This window comes from Pediculus humanus, genomic scaffold (assembly GCF_000006295.1).
Source record: "Pediculus humanus corporis 1103172108319 genomic scaffold, whole genome shotgun sequence".
Classification (NCBI taxonomy): Eukaryota; Metazoa; Arthropoda; class Insecta; order Psocodea; family Pediculidae; genus Pediculus; species Pediculus humanus.
Window position 1 is genome coordinate 338,105 of NW_002987888.1, and position 20,367 is coordinate 358,471.

At 28.0% G+C, this 20,367-nt stretch overlaps 3 protein-coding genes across 3 annotated transcripts; 2 read left to right on the plus strand and 1 right to left on the minus strand.

The window, feature by feature from the left end:
* Positions 1-244: 244 nt before the first annotated feature.
* Phum_PHUM611510 (uncharacterized protein) lies at positions 245-2,600 on the minus strand (the record flags this gene model as incomplete). Its single annotated transcript, XM_002433003.1, has 2 exons — positions 245-330; positions 1,376-2,600. The coding sequence occupies 2 exons, from the start codon at positions 2,598-2,600 to the stop codon at positions 245-247; spliced, it is 1,311 nt and encodes a 436-aa protein (XP_002433048.1).
* Positions 2,601-11,394: 8,794 nt separating this feature from the next.
* On the plus strand, positions 11,395-12,417 carry Phum_PHUM611520 (uncharacterized protein; the record flags this gene model as incomplete). Its single annotated transcript, XM_002433004.1, has 4 exons — positions 11,395-11,570; positions 11,631-11,926; positions 11,995-12,230; positions 12,343-12,417. The coding sequence occupies 4 exons, from the start codon at positions 11,395-11,397 to the stop codon at positions 12,415-12,417; spliced, it is 783 nt and encodes a 260-aa protein (XP_002433049.1).
* Positions 12,418-14,149: 1,732 nt separating this feature from the next.
* Positions 14,150-19,760, plus strand: Phum_PHUM611530 (lipase, putative; the record flags this gene model as incomplete). Its single annotated transcript, XM_002433005.1, has 7 exons — positions 14,150-18,276; positions 18,361-18,617; positions 18,697-18,790; positions 18,921-19,075; positions 19,146-19,331; positions 19,434-19,593; positions 19,703-19,760. The coding sequence occupies 7 exons, from the start codon at positions 14,150-14,152 to the stop codon at positions 19,758-19,760; spliced, it is 5,037 nt and encodes a 1,678-aa protein (XP_002433050.1).
* Between the last annotated feature and the right edge of the window lie 607 nt (positions 19,761-20,367).

A 20,367-nucleotide genomic window follows, 5' to 3' on the forward strand; every position in this document is an offset into this window, starting at 1 on the left:
TTTTTCTTTTATCGAATCAATTAAAATATTAATCCGCGTTACTTTTATTAATTACTTTATTTATTTCTATTTTTAATAAACGTCAAAAAAAAGAAAAACGCAAATTTTTTAAAATTAAAACGCGCGCCTAATTATAACGTATTATTTACTATTTAAATTTTTTTTCAATTTAAAATTAAAAACAAAAACAAACGATTTGGCAACGTTTCGAAAACAAATCGACCAATCAAAAAATTAAAAATATTCAAATCGTCATAACCATCGGCCAATCAAAAATTAAAAATTTTCCTATTGGATTACTTATCAACCAATCAAAAATTAAAAATTTTCCTATTGTATCAATTATCAACCAATCAAAAATTTTAAAAATTTTCATTGGTTCAAACGATTAACCAATGAGAAAATTTTATTTTTATTCTTTAATGATAACCGCCATTATTTTTATTTACACTTTTATACTTCTTATTGTTAATCATTGCGAGCGAGAAAAAAAAAATTTTTCTTTTTTTTTTTTTCAAATAACGATTTGACCTTTTAACATTTAAAAACCAAATTGAAAAGAAAAAAAAAAAAAAGAAAAACATTTTTTTAAAGTTACAAAAAAAAAAAGAAAAACATTTTTTTAAAGTTACAAAAAAAAAAAAAAAGAATCGAAGCAGAAGAAAAAAAAAAAAAAACAAAAATCTTATTAAACCTTTTTATCAATCAAAAAAAAGGTTTTGTTTTTTTTCTTTTCCCAAAAGTTTTCATTCCGATTTACAAAAAAATAAATAAATAAATAAACCTTAATAGGTTTTATTATCTTTTAAACGTATAAAAATATTGAGTGCCGTATTAAGTATTATTGTTTATATATATACTCCTACGTAAAAGCATTTTATTTAAATTTATCTCGTACGAACCATTTCCGATATTTACAAATTTATATATTTTGTGTATTTTTTTTAACGTTGAAAAAAATGACGATGATGATGATTATGATAATAAAAAGAAATAAAATAAAAGAAAATTCTGGAGATATTTTCTCTCTCTTTTTCTCCCACGCATCTTTTTTTTTCTTTTCATCCCCGTTAAAAACATTTTTTATTGTCTTATCTTTAAAACAAAAAACTTTAAGTGGTGTGTTTGTTTGTTCTTTTTTTATGTTTCAAAACCCAAAAATATTTTTTTGGGGGGTTATTATTCCGTTATTAAATGATGGTAATAAAATATTTGAATTGATTCAGGTTCGAATCGTGCGGGGGTGGGTGGGAAAAGGGGAGAAAAAATTATTTTAAATATAAACTCACCCTTTGAAGTTCTTTTTCCATGTTTAATAATTTTTTAATCGTGTCGTAAACAGAAGGTTGAGAAAGACTTCTGCTGGAAATTTCACCAAAAGGTCGTCGTCGTCGTACAGGATTCGAAGGTCTCGGTAACACGACTTCTTTTTGTCCGATAAAAGATGGATTCATCGTGGCAGAAGAAGAAGATGGTAATATCGTCGTACTAGACGTCGTCGTTTCCGATTCTAAATTTTTCTCATTTCGAATTGAATTTTTGTTGTTGCTGTTGCTGTTCGATAAATTTTTTATTTTTTTATTATTGTTTGTTTGTTTGTACGAATCCCAAAAATTATTATTATTATTCATAACATCTCCCGTTGAATAATCATAATTTTGTTTTTTATTTATTTTAAAATTATCATCTCCGTTTAATAAAAAATTATTTTTACGATTATTAACGATTATTTGTTTTTGTAAATCGAAATATTCATCGTCAGTCATTTTCGATTTCGATTTTGTCGGTTTTTCAATTATTTCGATATTTTTTTGTTTGTTGTTACTTTTGCTGTTGTACGATGGTAATTCTTTTCCTTTTAATTTTTTACTCTTTCCTTTTTTTCTAGCCAAAGATTCTAATTCTTTAACTTCTTCATCTTCTTTATTTTTAAAATATTGTTTAACTTTTTCTTTTTCATCGACTTCCGTCGTTGGTACACCGTAAAACCATTGCTGATGATCGTAATCGTCTGAATTTTCACCGTAACCGTAGGTGTACCTATTTTTCGCATCCTGATACATTTGTGCCAGAATTAAATTTTGTAAAAATGCCGCGTTCGCTTCAGCATTTCTATCATCGTATTTCGTCGGTAATTCTTCTTCGTACCACGTTTCTTGACCGTAGGGATAATTTTCCGGTTTTTCTTGTCTGTAATTATCATCGGTTATAATATCATCATCATCATCGCTCTCTTGAGTATTTCTATCGTCGAAATATTCGTAACTCTCTGAATTTTTTCTATACATTTTATCATTGTAATAATTTCTATCCGGATAGTAGCCTATATATTGTACGAACGGATATTTGTCTAATGCGTTGTTATATTCGTAATTATATTGATTTACCGGAAGGTAAGGAGGATCCTCGTATTCCGGTAATTGATACTCGTTACGATATCGATTTATCGGTATCGATACGTATGAACGTCTAATGGGTACCGTTCTGTAATATTGTTTTCCCGTAAAAAACGGGTAACCGGTACTCGATGCGAGGGTTATTGTTACGAGAAAACATTTCAATATCGTACGAATCGATGATGTTAAATTTCCGGTCGCCATCTACAAAAAAAAAAAATTAAAAAAAATTAAAAATCTCTTTAAAAAAATTATTTCTTTTTTTTTTTTGAATTTGATAAAAACAAATAACAAATTATTTATTTTTTTGCGTTATTTACCAAAGTAAGCAAACAAACAAACAAACGGAAAAACTTTTACGTCAAATAATAATAATAATAAATTAAATGAGGAAATTTTATAATCGTTTACAAATATTTAACAAAAATTTTAATAAAATATGAAAAATATCAAAGGTTACCGCAATAAAATACGAAGGGGGCTCGATTTATTAAAAAAGCGGAAGCGAGGGGGAGGGAAGGGGCAAACCCGTTCACAAATAGGAAAAAGTTATTAAATAAAATGACGAAAGGGGCATTTAAAAATTATCATTATTTATTACAACAACATAAATATTTATTTTGAGTAAAATTTAAGAAATAATAATAAAACGTATAAAATTATATTTTCTATATTACTTCTGAACCATTTCTTTTACCTGTATCTATTTATTGTTTGTTTGTCTGTTTGTTTGTTTGTTTGAATCAATACAAAAAAGTCTTTAAAAAAAAAAATCAATAGTATTTTATTTATTATAAATAATAATAAATTTTTTTCCTTTTAATGAAAAGTAGTGATTGATAAAAAAATATGTACAAACAAACAAACAAATAAACAAACAAACAACAAACTATACGAGAGGAGGGAAAATTTCAAAAAAAAAAAATTATTTAACGAGATCCAAACGATAATAATAAAAAAAAAAAATAATGAAAATTTATTTTAATTTTAAATCGCTACCACAACAATTATTATCATTATTATTACTATTATTATTATTATTTTTATTATTATTATTATCACCGTTTTTATTTATTAAATAAAAATAAAAATAAAAATATGGCTACTTACCGTTGGACACTTTAGTTTATCCAGATTTTTTTTAAATAAATTTTTTTTTTGTTCACTTATTAAAAAAAAAAAAATTATTATTATTTATTTATTGACTTATTTATTAATTATTATTATTATTAATAAAAATAAATTTATATTATTTGATTTTTTAAAGAAATTGATTAATATATACGCGATGATATAAAATATTGAAAAAACGGGTTGTTTGAAAAAGTTTTCTAGCTTGTAATGAAATTGTGAGAACGAAATTTTCTTATTTATAAAAGTTTTTCATCCCCCCTTACTTACCGAACCATCCACTTATCCCCTCGTCTTACACCTACGAGTTGAATGAAATTTCATATGAACCTTTTACGGGGTAAGCAAGCGCATTGGGTTGTTATTCAAAAAATCGAGTCCCTAAACAATTGGAGCATCTATCTTCCTTTTTTTTCCTCCCCATTTCATCATTATTTTAAATATAAATTTTCTTTTCGTTTGTTTTCCTTTTGTAAACGTTATTAATTATTATTTTTGTTACTCTATTGCATTTTCTATTATTATTATTATTATTTTTATAAAATAATTATTTGTTTAATTTTCCGGTTTAATTATTATTATTATTTAATAACCTTTTCGTAATAGGTGACATACTTGATGAAAAGTTTACGAATAATTATAAAATTTTTAACTCGAAGTTTTTCATTTTTTTTTTTTTTTTTTTTGGAAAAAATTTAAAGGAGCCCACGATTCTATTCTCGAATCGTTTCCCCCTTCCCCTCCACCCCCCAGAAAAAAAAACGAACGCTGTATCGATATAATAATTATTTTGTAAAAAAAAAAAAGTTTTAATAAGGAAAAAGAAAATTTTTTTTTTTACAAAAAAATAAAAAAAATTAAAAAAGGAAAAAAAAAAGTTCGTTAATGAAAATTGCCGATGGTAATTCCTTTTTTCATCTTAATTTTTACAATGACTTTTGACCTTTTAACAAATACAAAAAAAAAAATCAACAACAAAGGTTCAAAAGGCAGAAAAGTAAAAAAAAATTTTTTTTTTGAATTCGGAAAACGAACGAAAAAAAAAAATTAAATCATAATAATAATATTAATAATTTTATGTAACCTTTTAGTATTTCGTAATAATAATAATAATTATTATTATTATTATTATAATTACGTAAAACAAACGAACGAACGAACAAACAAACAAAACAAATTATTTAACGACTTATGTAAACAAAAATAAATTTAAAAAAAAATTTTTTTTTTTTTTTTTTTAACACCCGAAAAAAACTTTTTAATTTAATAATAATAATAATAATAATAATAATAATAATAATAATAATAATAATAATAATAATAATGCACGCAATCGTTTTTATTTTAATAATAATAATAATAATAATAATAATAATAATAATAATAAAGGGGCTGTCATTATGCAGTCACTCCGATTAGGAGCAGCAACAAGTTTGAACTTTTCGGATTGGCTGAATGAAACTCAATTGAATTTTTCTTTCTTTCTTTCTTTCTTTCCTTTTTTTTGTATTCGGTGGTTTGTTTCTATTGATTTTTTCAACAGTCGGTTTTTACTATGAAAGAGACGAACAAACAAACTCAATGAAACAACGACAGCAAAAACAAAAACAACAGCAGCAACAATAATAATGATTAAATAAATTTTTAAAAATTTATTCTGTATTTAAAATTTAAATTAAAAAAAAAAAAATTTTTAATTTCTCCTCCCTTCCCTTTTCCACCTTATCCTCATCCTTTCCATCTTATCCCCCCTTTGCACTTCCCCTCTTACTCCCCCCTCACATCACTTTCTAATCCGTAAGCAAAGAAACAACAAAATAAAGATTTTCTAAAGAGAATTGATCCTAAAAAATTCTTCAGACGTGACATTTTCGAAAATTTTTTTTTCCTTATTTAAAACAAACATTTTTTTTTATCAAATAAAATTATTATTATTATTATTATTATTATTATTATTATTATTATTATTATTATTATTATTATTATTATTATTATTATTATTATTATTATTATTATTATTATTATTATTATTATTATCATCATTGTTATTATTATTATTATTATTATTATTATTATTATTATTATTATTATTATTATTATTATTATTATTATTATTATTATTATTATTATTATTATTATTATTATTATTATTATTATTATTATTATTATTATTATTATTATTATTATTATTATTATTATTATTATTACGTGTAATGATTCCGCCATTTTGTGCACGCATCGTTAAGTTGATTTTTTTTTTTTTTTTTTAAATTTATTTATTTTTTATTAACGGTTTTGTGAATTACATTAATAATCGTTAAATACTCTTTATCACGCATTGTTGTTGTTCATAATAATAATAATAATAATAATAATAATAATAATAATAATAATAATAATAATAATAATAATAATATTAATAATAATAATAATAATAATAATAATAATAATAATAATAATAATAATAATAATAATAATAATATTGAAAATTGCTAACAAAATAATTAAGTTCCTCCACATCCGTTTTATTTATTTTTTTTTTTTTTAAACCAAACGAAAACAATTTAAATGTTTACCAAACACAAACACAAACACAAACATGTTGTGTAAAACATAATAAAAAAATATTTAACGAAAAATATTTAAATGGCGGAAAGGGTTTAAAAAAATTAAATGACGACGTATTTAATAAAATATGTCGAATTAATTGGAATCGTGGCAGGACAAAACAAAAAAAAAAAAAAAAAAAAAAATTTAAATAATTTGTAATATTGTACCTTATTTCCGTCTCTCCCTCCTCTCTCTCTCCTCTTCTCTCACCTCCCCTCCTCATTTTCCTTCTGCTCGTGACATTTTCCACAGAAAAAAAAAAAAAAGTTAACAAAATTAAAAAAAAAAAAAAAGGAGAAAAAAAATTGACGTCATAACAAATTAAATTAAGAAATGAAAAGAAAAAAAAAAAAAAAAAAAAAGAAAAACATCGAGTAGAATTTTTAATTAAAATAAAATTTTCCTAATTTCTCATTGGTTGATTTTCCAAGCCAATCAAATTCATTTCATGTGCGTATGACGTCACACGGGAATGTAATTTTTTAATAATTTTAAAAATGGCCGCGAAACTCGTTAATTTTTCGTAATTTTAAATAAATAAAAAAACCGCCATTTTTTTTTCGTCAGTGCAGCCAACCTAAATTCGAAAACTTACGAAAAAAAAACATAAATAAATAAGAAAATTAACGTTGATTCCCCTCGAAAAAAAAAAATTCAATTTAGAATTTTATTGAAGCACCTGTAAAAAAAAAAAAATATCCTACAGGATTTAAATTAATTTTTTTTTTTTTATTACTTGATAAAAACTGGAACACGACCCAAATCTATCAATTTTACCTTAAAAAAAATAAAAATAAAAATAAATTTTATACGTAGGGGGGGAGGGACCTGACCCCGCCATTTTTTTTCCCCTTTTTAATTTATTTTTTAAAAAAATAACGTAATATAATGTAAATATTACTCGTACTAATAATAATATTAATTTTACCGGATGCGGAATTAATAAGAAAAAAAAACGTCGTCACGATGATAATAATAATAATAATGACGTCGTCGTTTTTTTATCAACTCAACACGCACGCACACGTTTAACAAAATTTATTAAAAATTCATTATTTAATTAATTTTTGTTGACGTCATTTCCTGTTTTGAAATTTCTTATTGCAAGTAAAATAATTTTTAAATGTTTGAATTTTCCGAAAGAAATATGGCGGACGATTAAAATTTTAATATAAATAAAATATAAAAATTCAGAAAAGATTTTTTTCCTTCCTTCCGTTGTACTTTTAAAGAAAATTTTTTTTATTTGGGGGGTGCGAGGAGAGGGGGGTTTGTTTTGTTGAAAATATTATTTATACTTTTCGAGTGGAGGTACTTAAATAATTTCGATTGATTAAATCGGTTTAATGAAGACCTACGAAATTTTTTTCGTTTCATATGAAATCTCGAATTCGCCATATTGAAAATTTTTTTATTCTTGATGAGGAGAAAGGGAAATTGTGGTAATGTGGAGGGGAGGGGAGGGAAGGGAAAAATAATTGTTTTTGTTTTACTTTTATTTTTCTAAGGGAAATGCGGTGTGTATGTCAAGTGGGAAAAGTTTTTTTTTTTACATTTAAGGGTAATCCGAAATCCTTGACAATGAATTATTTTTATCCTTTTTTCCTTTTTTTGTTTTTTTCTTATCCCATTGACGTTGAAAATTTACAAAATGACGTCATTCCCATATATGAACATTAAAAATTGAATTGTTTTTTTTTTTTTTTTTTATTTTTGGAGTGAGTGAGGGCGACGAAATAATTTGCGGTTGTTTTATTATATTTTTTAATAACCTAAAAATGAAACAAACAATTTTCCAACAAATCGTTTCCAACAAACGAATGGAAACAAACAAAAGGCAGTTTTTAATTTCATAATAAAATAAAATAATTAACTGTAAGGTAATAAAACTTTTTCTTTTTATTATCGTTTTTCACGTCGTTATCAAAATTTTTTTTTAGTTTTCTGTTGCTGTTGTTTTTCTCTCTCTCTCTCACTTAATTACTATTATTATTATTTTTATTCTTTTTATTTAAATTAAATATCAAATTTAAATACAAAGGAAAAATTTTCTCTTTTTAACACGACGAATTTTTTTTTTTGTTTTAAATTTTAAAAATGTCGCAACGAAACAAAAAATTGGCGTATAAATTTCCATAAAATTTTAAAATTAAAAATAAAAACCGGATGATAAGAAAATTCTGTTTAAAAAAAAGGATGAAAGGTATTTATTGTTATAAAAAAAAAAAGGAAAAGGTTTATTTTTCTACGAAAATATTTACCTTTCTTTGGTTGCTTTTTTTTTAAGGCATTTATCTTCATTGGATTTACTTTTTTTTTTTCCTGTTTGTTTGTTTAGGTTATTTTGTTTTCTTCTGCTTCGATTATTGTAAACTTTAAATATCATAAAAACAAATTCATAGTTTATAACTAACCCTTTTTCCTTTCGAATCCTGGGGAGAAAATTCCAACTTATTAAATTATTATCGTGTTTCTCACTTTTTTAGAATCGTTTTCCTTGTGACGCGATAAAAATTGACGTCATCGAATTAACGCACCCTTAAAAAAAAATTCTTTTATTTCGCCAGAACCCTCCCCTCCCACTCCCCACCACCACCAAAATTTATTTTTAGATTAAATACATAATAATAAAAAAATTTTCACGTCGTAAAATATATAAAATCTTTTTTTTTTTTTTTTTTAAAAAGGTTAAAACCTAACGTGTTATATTTTTAAATTGAATAGTTATTATTATTATTATCATTATCGTTATTATTATTATTATTATTAAGGTAATAAATAATGTCGAATCGATTGAGGGGTAATAATCACGGAATAATCATTTTTACAACCTCTCATTAAAAAAAAAAGAAAAAAGTAAAATTTCACTTTTTTTCTCTTCCCCTCCCCTCTTTTGTTATTATTATTATCATCATCATTGTTATTATTATTAATGACTTATTAAAAGTTCGTCGAACGGTTATTAACATCCGTTCGGATCGAATTCTGTTCGAACGCAAATTTAAATAATAAATAATTTAAAATGGCGAAATTTTTTTTTTTGTCTTTTAAATTCAGCCAACGAGAATCACTTATTATTATTATTATTATCATTATTATTATTCTTTTTTTTCTAGAAATTTCTAATAGCCGAATAGTTAATCGAAAAAAAAAATAAGTTAGATTCATACGAATTTAATTTACTTAAAATGTAAAAAAAAATAAAAGAGACAAAATGTATTTAACGATTATTTCACGCAGTTACATTTTCTTTTTTTTTTTTTTTGCAAAAGGTAAAATGTCAAAGGTCAAAAAAATTTCCCGTTTTTTTTATATTTTATATTTTAATGTTTATTTTTAAAAACCTTTTATTTATTTCTTTATTTTTTTTTCGAAAGCATTAATTTAACGGGTTTTTTTTTTTACGATTTGGATTTTAAAAAATTTTTTAAATTTTTAACGTTTTATTATCATTATTATTATTAACGGAAATGGTATTTTTCGAAAGTTGGCAAAACGAAAAAATGAGGTATTTAATAATAAATATTATTATGTAAATCGTATCGGGAGGAGGGGGGGGGAAGCAAAAAAAAAAAAAAAATAATAATTTTACAATTTTGAAAAATAATGAAGGAAGCTCATGTTAAAACCCTGGAAAACCCGGACAGAGCTACCACCTACGCGTTCAAGAGGTTTACCTTCTCACCTCTCTCTCTCTCTCTTTCTCTCTTCTTTTTCATTATTCCTATCTTTTTCACTCTCGTTTTTAAAATAAAAAAAAAATCTCTTTTCGAAATTTACATCATCCTACGTCGTTTTAAATTTTATTTTTTCTTATTTTAAAACCGCGCAAAATTTATTATTATTATTATTTTAATTTCATTCCATTCACGATCGACCGAAACACACACACAAAACCATGCGGTAATAATTATAATAATAATAATAATAGTAATAATAATAATAACGGATAATATTTAATTTAATTTAATTTTTTTTTGTCTTTAATAATTTTATTATTATTAATTAACCGTTAGTTTTTTTTTTTTTATTTCTGGAATTTTCTTTTAATTGGAGAGGGGAGAGGAGGCGAAAGGGGGGAAGCGAATTAAAATTTTATAAAAATTATTATTAAAAAAAAAAAAAGAGAGAAAAAAGAAAAATTCTGACGAATGCGTTTTTGTTACACAACCAATAAGACATCTTAACAAAAGGAAAAATATTAATAATAATAATAATAATAATAATGCCTTTTATTTTTTTCATAGAGTATTATTATTATTATTGTCGTTACGTAACAAAGTAATAAGAGAAGATTCTTATTACTTAATTCTTGGAAAAAGAAAAAAGGAAAAAAAAAATTTCAAAATGTAATATTGAGGAGCACCCAATTATTTTTTTTTAGACGCCATTTTTTTTTTTTTACGTTTCGAGAAGAAGAAAAAAAAATTTGCGCATATTATCTCGACGCAAACGAGTCTCTTTTCCCCCCCCCTCCCGGTAAAATTTAAAATCGTGAAAATTTTTTTTTTAATCGAAAATTAATTTTGTTATTATTTTTTCCTCGTTTTTAAAAATTTTTCTTAGTTTTTCGAGAGTATTTGATATGATGATGATGATAAAACGTAAAAATCTCGTCCCTAACAACCCGAAATAGTTTTCCCGAGGGGAAGGAGGGAAAAAGAACAAAAGAAAGAAAATCAATACACGGGATGATGGATTTTAACCCTAACATATAATTCCGTCATAAGCTCAACATGTAATTTTCATTTGTTAAACACGCGGGAGATTTTCCTGCGCAATAGGGTTTATCAAAAGAGAGAAAAAAAAGGGAAAAGTTTCCTTCTTTCTTTCTTCTTAGCGTAACGACAGGGATCGGTGTGTGTTTGTGTGTGTGATTTTTCATAGTGAATATTTTTTTTTTTGTCTTTTTCTTCATCATTTTCTCCAGCACGGAGAAATTCTCCATAAGGAGGTAAGATATTTTAAATACAAACGTTTGTTTTTCACCTTTTTTCTTCCTTCCTTCCTCCCTCCCCTTTCCCCCTCCTCCAACTTCTCCGTTCGAAATCACCGTAATTAATTATAATTATAAATTCCCTTTTTCTTTTTTTTTTGGAATCCATAAAAATTACTTTTGGAAAATTAATAATTAATTATCGATTGTTTAAAAAAAAAATTTATTACGTCATTATTTCGTTTATTTGAAGCATAAGGTTCCATATGTCGTCACGTTTGAGACGTAATAACTTTTGTTTTTGTTGTTATCAGGTTTAAAATGGAAATATCAGGCCTCCTCCTTCTCCTATTGGGAGTTGGTGGTGGTCTTTGCTACGTACCACACGCCAAAGAACATTTTTTAACGGATCTTTTATTCCGGGATGTGGTTGACCGTATGGGAAAAGATTTGGCAGAAGCTGCCGATAGTTATTTAGACATGCCAGACAACGAAAGGTAATTGATAAATATTTATAAATTGTTCCTTCGATCAATCATTGTTATCATTATTATCAGGTTACAGACAAATGGTTTCCTGTCGAATCGCGTTATAAAAGATCTCGAAAACGAAGAAACATCAGATCCGATAGATTATGATAGATTATCGAATAATCCAAATCCGTCACTTAGAGATCGAGAATATTTACAACATTCCAGCCTTTGGGGACATCAATTCGTCGCTGGAGGAGCCGGAGAAGGGAAACAACGTTTAAAACCAGATGGAAGCGTACAAAATCAGCAACAAGTTAAAACCGACGAAACTCTACCGGCTTATTGTAATCCGCCTAATCCTTGTCCGATAGGATATACGGGTACGTTATCATTGACAAGCGTGATAATACCTAAATTCGTTCCCTTACTTTAAAACCCATTTTTCCAGGTGAAGACGGTTGTTTGGAAGAATTTGAAAATACCGCAGCATTCAGTAGGGATTATCAAACATCTCAGGATTGCATGTGCGATTCCGAACACATGTTCGAATGTCCCGTTAGAGATTTTCAAAGTCACGGCAACGATCTTAACGAGGAAGATTTAGATCTCGATAGAATAATGGAAGAATTGACGGAGGGAGAACAGCATAAAAATCTAGTCGCGAAAAAATTTCACACGAAAAAGGTAAATATCGATTATAATAATAATAAAAAAAATCCACGACATGTCCGCCATATTGTTTCGACGCGGAGAAAGTATCTATTCTAATTAATTAATTTTTTTATTATCATTTTAGGATGTCAACCCGTATTTAAACGGTGAAAAACTTCCGGTTGCGGCTAAAAAGGGCATCAACTTATCAAATAATTAATAATCAATTTATTTATTTTTTTATTTATTAACATATTTATTTATTATTATTATTATCATTAACCGAAACGATGAAGAAGTTAAAAACTTTCTTTATCATTTTAAAATACAGTAGGCAAACCAAAGATTAATTTTAAGCGTGAATAAAAAAAAAAATATATTTATATATGTATTAATAATTACGTCATCATTAATAGTTTAATATAATTTTATGTATAACTTACTTACTTACGAGTACTTAATTAATTTATTTTTAATATTATTATTATTATTATTATTATTACGGGATAGATTCTAACGTAAAATTTTTATGACGTTGAAATGTTTAAATTTATTTTTCGATTTATTAAAAAAAAATAATAATAATAATTATAGGGGAAAAAAATAAAAAATAAATAAGTGTTAATAGGTTAATAATAATTACATAAATGTAAGATAATTTATTAATTAATTAATGTTAAGTTTATTAATTTTAATTAATATTTCTTTTATTTCGTTTTTCGTTTTGATAAAAAAAAAACTTATCAAAATGAATAATAAGAGTGATATCTAGTCATTAATTAATAATTAACGTAATTAATAATTAATTAATTACGTTTGCGTTATACGCATTATGTGCGTATTACACATATACATATGTACACGCACTTTATAAAAAAAAAAAAAAAAAACCGGAAACGGGAAATTAATTTAAGCTGTAATAATTTAAGTTTTAAAAAAAATATGTATATTTTTTTAAATTTCCCGCCCTTTTTTTTTTTAAATGCGGGAAAATAATTTTATTTATTTATTTATTTATTTTTGTCGTCACTTCCGGATATTTTTCTTTAAAAAAATTTTTTTTTTAAATTGCGGCCTTAGTACTTAATTAAAAATAAATATCGAACGAGAATCGATGAACGTCGATCGAACGTTCGATATAAAAATTTTATTTTTCGATAGTTTATCGTTTAAACTTTGAATTATTTATTTATTTATTTGTAATTTATTTATTTATTTACATAAATTTATTTAAATAAGTATATTTTTACATAAATATATTTTTCGAGCATTTTAAAACGCCATTTTTATTTATTTATTTCTTTATTTACATGGATTTCTCGGAAAAAAAAAAAAAAAAATTTTCTTTTCTTTTCACGTCGTGAGTGATGACGTCAGAGTTATTTTATGCAGCCCGACAAAAAGTCATAGAGTAATTAAATAAACGTAATGAATTTGTGTTTGTAAACATAACGCGTATATAAATATATATATTATTTTAAATTTTCGAGAATCGATATAAATCGTATTTAATCGATTTATTGATTTATTCATCATCGGAAAACTATAACAAATGTTTATGTATCGTAATTATTAAATGTCTTATTAACAGTTTTGACGATAATTTACAGTTATTTATTGTTCATAATTTCAGGTAAAATAAATTTATTTTTTTTTTATTTTATGTACGCCGTTGAATATGCGTACGTGGCGGAAATGCGTGAATCGTATCAATAATAAAAAATAATAATAATAATAATAATAATCAAATTCGTGTTTTCTAATTGGAAAATTTCGAAACGACTCGCATCATAAATGATATGATCATCGATTGGAATTCGATTTATTTTTTAAATTAATTAATTAATAAAAAAACGATAATACACGCACGCACGCACACGCACACACACACGCATATTTGTATATTTAAAAAATTGAAAATTGATTTTAATAATAGAAAGTGAAATTTTTATATGAAAGTTTTGATTTCAATATTGATTTCAATATGCGGTATAATTATTTACGGAAACTGCTTGCCATACCTTGATATACGGTCCAAACATCAGTCACGTGACGATTATTACGAAGATTATTATTTGAGAAAAGTACCGAAATTGAGGACGAGTCCGAAAAAAATAAAACAATTTTTAATAAATCACTTGAGCTGGTTTCCAATAGAAGATTTGCAAAATGAAAAATCACACGGTAATTATAAGAAAAGGCAAATTTGGGAATTGGAACAGCAGGAACCGACAACGACGGATAACGCAATCAAGGATATAATTAAGGAAAAATTTCAAAATTTTACAAAAGATCATCATTTGAACACGAATTGGACATCTATAAGGAATAAATCATCTGATTCCGTACACAAAGTTGAAACGTTTGTAAAACACACAAAATTAAAAGAAATAATAAAAAATGCGACGCATCCCCTCCGGTACAAAGGATCCAAGTGCGGTAATAAATCGAGCATGTATAATTTGGATGAGAATCCCGAACATCAAGGTTCGGGGATTCGAGTGCATCCGAAAAGTTCACACATAGAAAAAATTAAGTGTAATCCCAGTACCGTTTCTTCGGTTCCCGAATCCCCTTGCTTTCCTACTTTGCATCATTTTCCAGATCCGCTACAGCCGATGATGCCGTGTCCTTGTTCTAATTCTGTATTATTACCGTCCTTCCCTGTTTCAAAATCAGTTTTAACATTTTCCGATATATTGGGCGTACCGCCTAAGAATTTAAAAAATTGCGAACCAAGCATTAAACCGATTACGAATTTACAAAAAAATCCATGCGAATCTCAGACGGAAAAAAAAATGCACGTTAAACCTCATAAAAAACCTGTGACTTCCACGCCTAGTAAAATAAATAAAAATAATATTCCCGATGCATCATTACCTGAACAAATCACTCAACAAATCACTCTTAAAGGACTCCCCGAACAAAGTATTCCGACAGTATTGCCCGAAAAAAATGATCCCCTTTTATTATCAAACAAATTCGCCATGAGAACATTTCCAAGAATCCCTTCTGAAATCCTTCCCGAAATGCCTTACCGATCAATTTCCAATATTCCTAGGAAGACTTTTCCTGAAGATATTCACAGGGCTCTTCCCGAAATTTCTCTCGACACTTTTTCTAACAACCCTTGCCAATCCATTCCTTGCGATAATCCTTGTAAGACTCTTCCCGAATGTAAGCCTCTTCCCGAATGTTCATGTAAGCCTCTTCCCGAATGTAAGCCTCTTCCCGAATGTTCATGTAAGCCTCTTCCCGAAGTTCCTCATATGCCTCTTCCCGAAGTTCCTCATATGCCTCTTCCCGAAGTTCCCCATATGCCTCTTCCCGAAAGTAAACCTACGTCTTTTCCTTTCGAAATTCCTCACAAGCCTCTTCCCGAAGGTAAACCTACGTCTCTTCCTTTCGAAATTCCTCACAAGCCTCTTCCCGAAGGTAAACCTACGTTTCTTCCTTTCGAAATTCCTCACAAGCCTCTTCCCGAAGATAAACCTACGTCTCTTCCTTTCGAAATTCCTCACAAGCCTCTTCCCGAAGATAAACCTACACCTTATCCTTCCGAAATTTCTCATAAGCCTCTTCCCGAAGATAAACCTACACCTTATCCTTCCGAAATTTTTCATAAGCCTCTTCCCGAAGATAAACCTACACCTTATCCTTCCGAAATTTCTCATAAGTCTCTTCCCGAAGATAAACCTACACCTCATCTTTCCGAAATTTCTCATAAGTCTCTTCCGGAAGGTAAACTTACGCCTCTTCCTCCCGAAGTTCCTCCTCATAACCCTGATCCCGAAAGTAAATCTATGCCTCTTCCTCCCGAAGTTCCTCCTCATAACCCTGATCCCGAAAGTAAATCTATGCCTCTTCCTCCCGAAGTTCCTCCTCATAACCCTGATTCCGAAAGTAAATCTATGCCTCTTCCTCCCGAAGTTCCTCCTCATAACCCTGATCCCGAAAGTAAATCTATGCCTTTTCCTTCCGAAACTCCTGATGAGCCTCTTCCCGAAGGTAAATCTACGCCTCTTCCCGAAGGTAAACATACGTCTTTTCCCGAAGATAAACATACGCCTCTTATCGAAGGCAAACATACACCTCCTCCCGAAGGCAAATATACGCCTCTTCCCAAAATTCCTCATAAGCCTCTTCTCGGAAGTAAACATACCCCTCTTCCCGAAATTTCTAATATGCCTCTTCCCGGAATTCCTCAAATGGCTCTTCCCGAATTTCCTAATATGCCACTTCCCGGAGGTAAACATACGTCTTTTCCCGAAGTTCCTCAAATGGGTCTTCCCGAAATTTCCCATAAGGCTTTCCCTGAAATCACTTGTCCATGCATTTGTAATAATCCTTGTAAGACTTCTTCTGAAATTCCTCCCAAGGCTCTATCCAAAATTTCTTATAAGACTTTTCCTGAAATCCCTTCCCAATCCCTTTCTGACATTTTTTCAAAATCTCCTTCAGAAATTTTTCACAAGCCTTTTCCGCAAGTCTCTTCCCGTAAGGCTTTTCCCGAAATTTATTATAAAGTTTCTCCCGAAATGATAACAAAACAATTCGAATTAGACATTGCGAAGCAACATACTCCCGCAGAGCAAAATCCTTCTGAAGATTATTCAGAGCAGACTTCTCCGAACACCACTCCAAAGCTGCAAAGATCCGACGTTTCTTCAGAACACCCTGCTTCAAATATTCCTTTTAGGCAACTTTCTTCAAAAACTCCTGAAAATGAAAAACCCGCTTCACTAGAAGAACAAACTCCGGATACTCTTCCAGAGAAACCATCTCCAAAAACTCTTCCAAGAGAACAATTTCCGAGAGTTCCTCCGAAAGAACCAGATCCGAAAATTCCTCAAGACGAATCAAACGTCAACTCTCATACGGATGAACCGATCCCCATCTCTTCTCAGAAAGAACCCATGCTCAAGACTGTTTCAGAGCACCCAATTCCCATTATTCCTCAAGAAGAACCAACTCCCAATCCTTCTCTCGAGCAATCCACCCCAAACTTTTCTGAAGAACCTACTACCGACACTCCTACGGAGCCACCTACTCCAAACATTCCGCCGCAAGAACCACCTCCTTGTGATTGCGATACACATCTTCAAAAAACTCCTCCTGACTCTCTAAGACAAAACACAGTAAAATTTTTACCCCAGGCACAAAATGATTACTTTGCTCAACCACCCTTTGCCTCCAACGCTCTTTTTTCAGAACAACAACAACTTTTCCCAAAAAATTACATCGAATCATCCCCTATCCAATATCCCTTCGTAAAAAATTTATATTCCAATTATCAATCGGATGTGTTACCCCTACAGTCATCCAACACATATTTACCCGTTCAGAATCCTTTACTGAACATAAAGAGAAAATTTTTTTCGCCGCTTATAAGAAATTCTCTTTATTCGGTACGGGATAAATCCTTGTTAGACTCAACGATATTAGAAAAAATGAACGAATTGGAAAAAATTCACGAATATCAGCAAAAATTGAGGTTCGATCCAGAATTTTCCGATAATAATAATAATAATAATAATAATAGAAATCTCGCCTATTTACGTTCTTATCAACTTGATAAGATTAATCAAGATTTATCGTATAACGAAATTTTAAAAAATGCAGGAAAATTTCTTTTGCCGACAGAAGAAAATACACCGATAAAAGAAGATTATAAACATTCCTTCAAACCGAAATATGGAAGCACTAAAAATTTTCCTTATCTATCATTCAGAGAAAAAAATTCATTAAGGATACCATCAAAATCGTTAAAACGTCGTCGTAGTCGTAGTAGTAGTAGTGGCCGTGATTGTGATGGTGGTGGTGATTCATCGTCGAAAATAAAAATTTACATTGATATGAAAAGTCCAAACGAATCGTCGAAAAATGTTAGAAACGCCGAAGAAAATCTACCACCCTCTTCAAAAATGGATAAACAAACAATGAATTCGACAAAAATGTTAAATACGGCTGGAGAAGTGGCTTCAGATTTGGCTGGAAGGATGACTAATTTATGGCATTGCGTTTTGGGTTCTCATCACATACCGAACACGAGAGACGTTAAATTTTTCCTTTACACGAGGTAAGTTCTTTACCACAAACTCCTCCCCACCCCTCCCCCCCCAAAAAAAAAAAAACGATACAAACGTCTTATTCTTTTTTCCAGAAGAAACGTCATACAACCGGAATTATTAAACATCAATTACAATTTAATAAATAAAAAATTAAAAGGAAAACGACAGCATTTCGACATCGATTGTTACGACATACCCCCCGATCAAATCGACGATTTTCAAAGGATATCAGATCGTAATAGAAAAATAATTCGTTCGAATTATTTGAATCTTCGAGCTCCCACGAAAATATTAATACACGGTTACACGGGATCGTATAAAGACAGCCGTATGGCTAAGATAAAAGATGGTAAATATAACAATTTTATAAAAAATTAACATGGTCAGAAGATTTTTTGTGCGTGGTTTTCTTTCCATGTTATTTTCAGCATATCTCGACACCGGAAGGTACAATGTTATACAGGTTGATTGGGAAATGTTAGCAGCACCACCCTACTACATAAGAGTGACACATCACTCCAAGTAAAAGTTTTTTTTTGCTACCGTTAACAATCGAAACCTTCTGAATCCCCTACGGAATCCCTTTCTAGAAAGTTCCAATTTGAAATTTTTTATATTAAAAAAAAATTTTTTTTTTTTTTTTTTGTTACAGGTTTGTCGGTGAAACGATCGCCCAATTCTTAAACGGCCTTTATTTGGTTGGATTAAATATGTCGCTCGTTCATTTAGTAGGATTCAGTTTAGGTGCACAAGTTGCTGGTTTTACCGGTAAAAACGTCACAATAGTACCGATTTGTAGAATTACAGGTACTTATTACCTAACCATCAACTTTTTCATTTAAATTATTATTATTACTTTTTTTTTTGTTATGAAAAGGTTTGGATCCGGCATTGCCATTGTTTTTACACACACACCCATCGGGACATTTAGATAAATTCGATGCTAAATTTGTTGACGTCATACACACGTGTGGCGGAATATTGGCCATGTTAGATCCATTAGGACATGTTGATTTTTATCCGAACGGTGGTACTCGACAACCCGGTTGCGATTTTTCAAATTGTAGGTAAATTTTTAACTTACCACTTTTCGCTTCCTTTTCCTCTTTCCAACCATCCAGCGACCTTTTTTTCTATAAATTTTTCCCATCGTTTTTTTCTCCAGTGAAGTGTTCGCATAGCAGAGCTCCTCAATATTTTGCAGAATCGGTTATATCTAAAAAAAAATTTACCGGTCAATTATGTCTCACGTATGAAGAATTCATATCCGGTGATTGTGATAATTCATCTCTTGTTTCCTACATGGGAGAACCGTGTTCTAGAAAGTACCGTTCGTTATTAAATTATTATTATTATTTTTTTTTTTAAAATTAATTATTACTAAAAACTAATTTTTGATAAAATTTTTATATTATTTTTATTTTTTTTTTACAGAAGCGTATCCGGAAAGTACTATCTCATGACAAAAAGCAAAGAACCCTTTGTTCTTTAAATTCAATTTTTAAATTACAAATTCAAAATGTCTCCGTTTCAAAATAATAATAAAAAAAAAAAAAAAAATGGCGAACGGGTGTATACATATTGTGTTTGTAAATTTTTGTAAAGTTTAAAAAGTAAAACCCGAACTATTATTTATTTATTACTATTTATTTACTATTATTATTATTATTATTATTATTATAAAAAATAATTTATTATTATTATTAATAATAATAAAATATTATTATTTATTATTATTAATTATTAATATTAAAAAAAAAAAAACAAAAAAGTTTTTATTATGTCGGACCGTGTCAGTGTATATATAGTGAAATAAAACCCTAACAAAAAAATAAAAAAGTTAATAAAATTATTTTTAAATAATAATAATAATAATAATGATAATAATGATGATGATAAGGTTTTAAATCGATGTGTTTATATTGTTACTCATCGCTATATGGCTACAATATATTATTATTAATATAGTTTTTTTTTGTTTTTTTTTTTTTTATAAAAAAATTTATATTTATATTTATCTCCGTCGTTATAAGTTATTAAAAAAAAAAATCCTCGGAAAATCCAATGAAAGATTGATGATAATAATAATAATAACAACA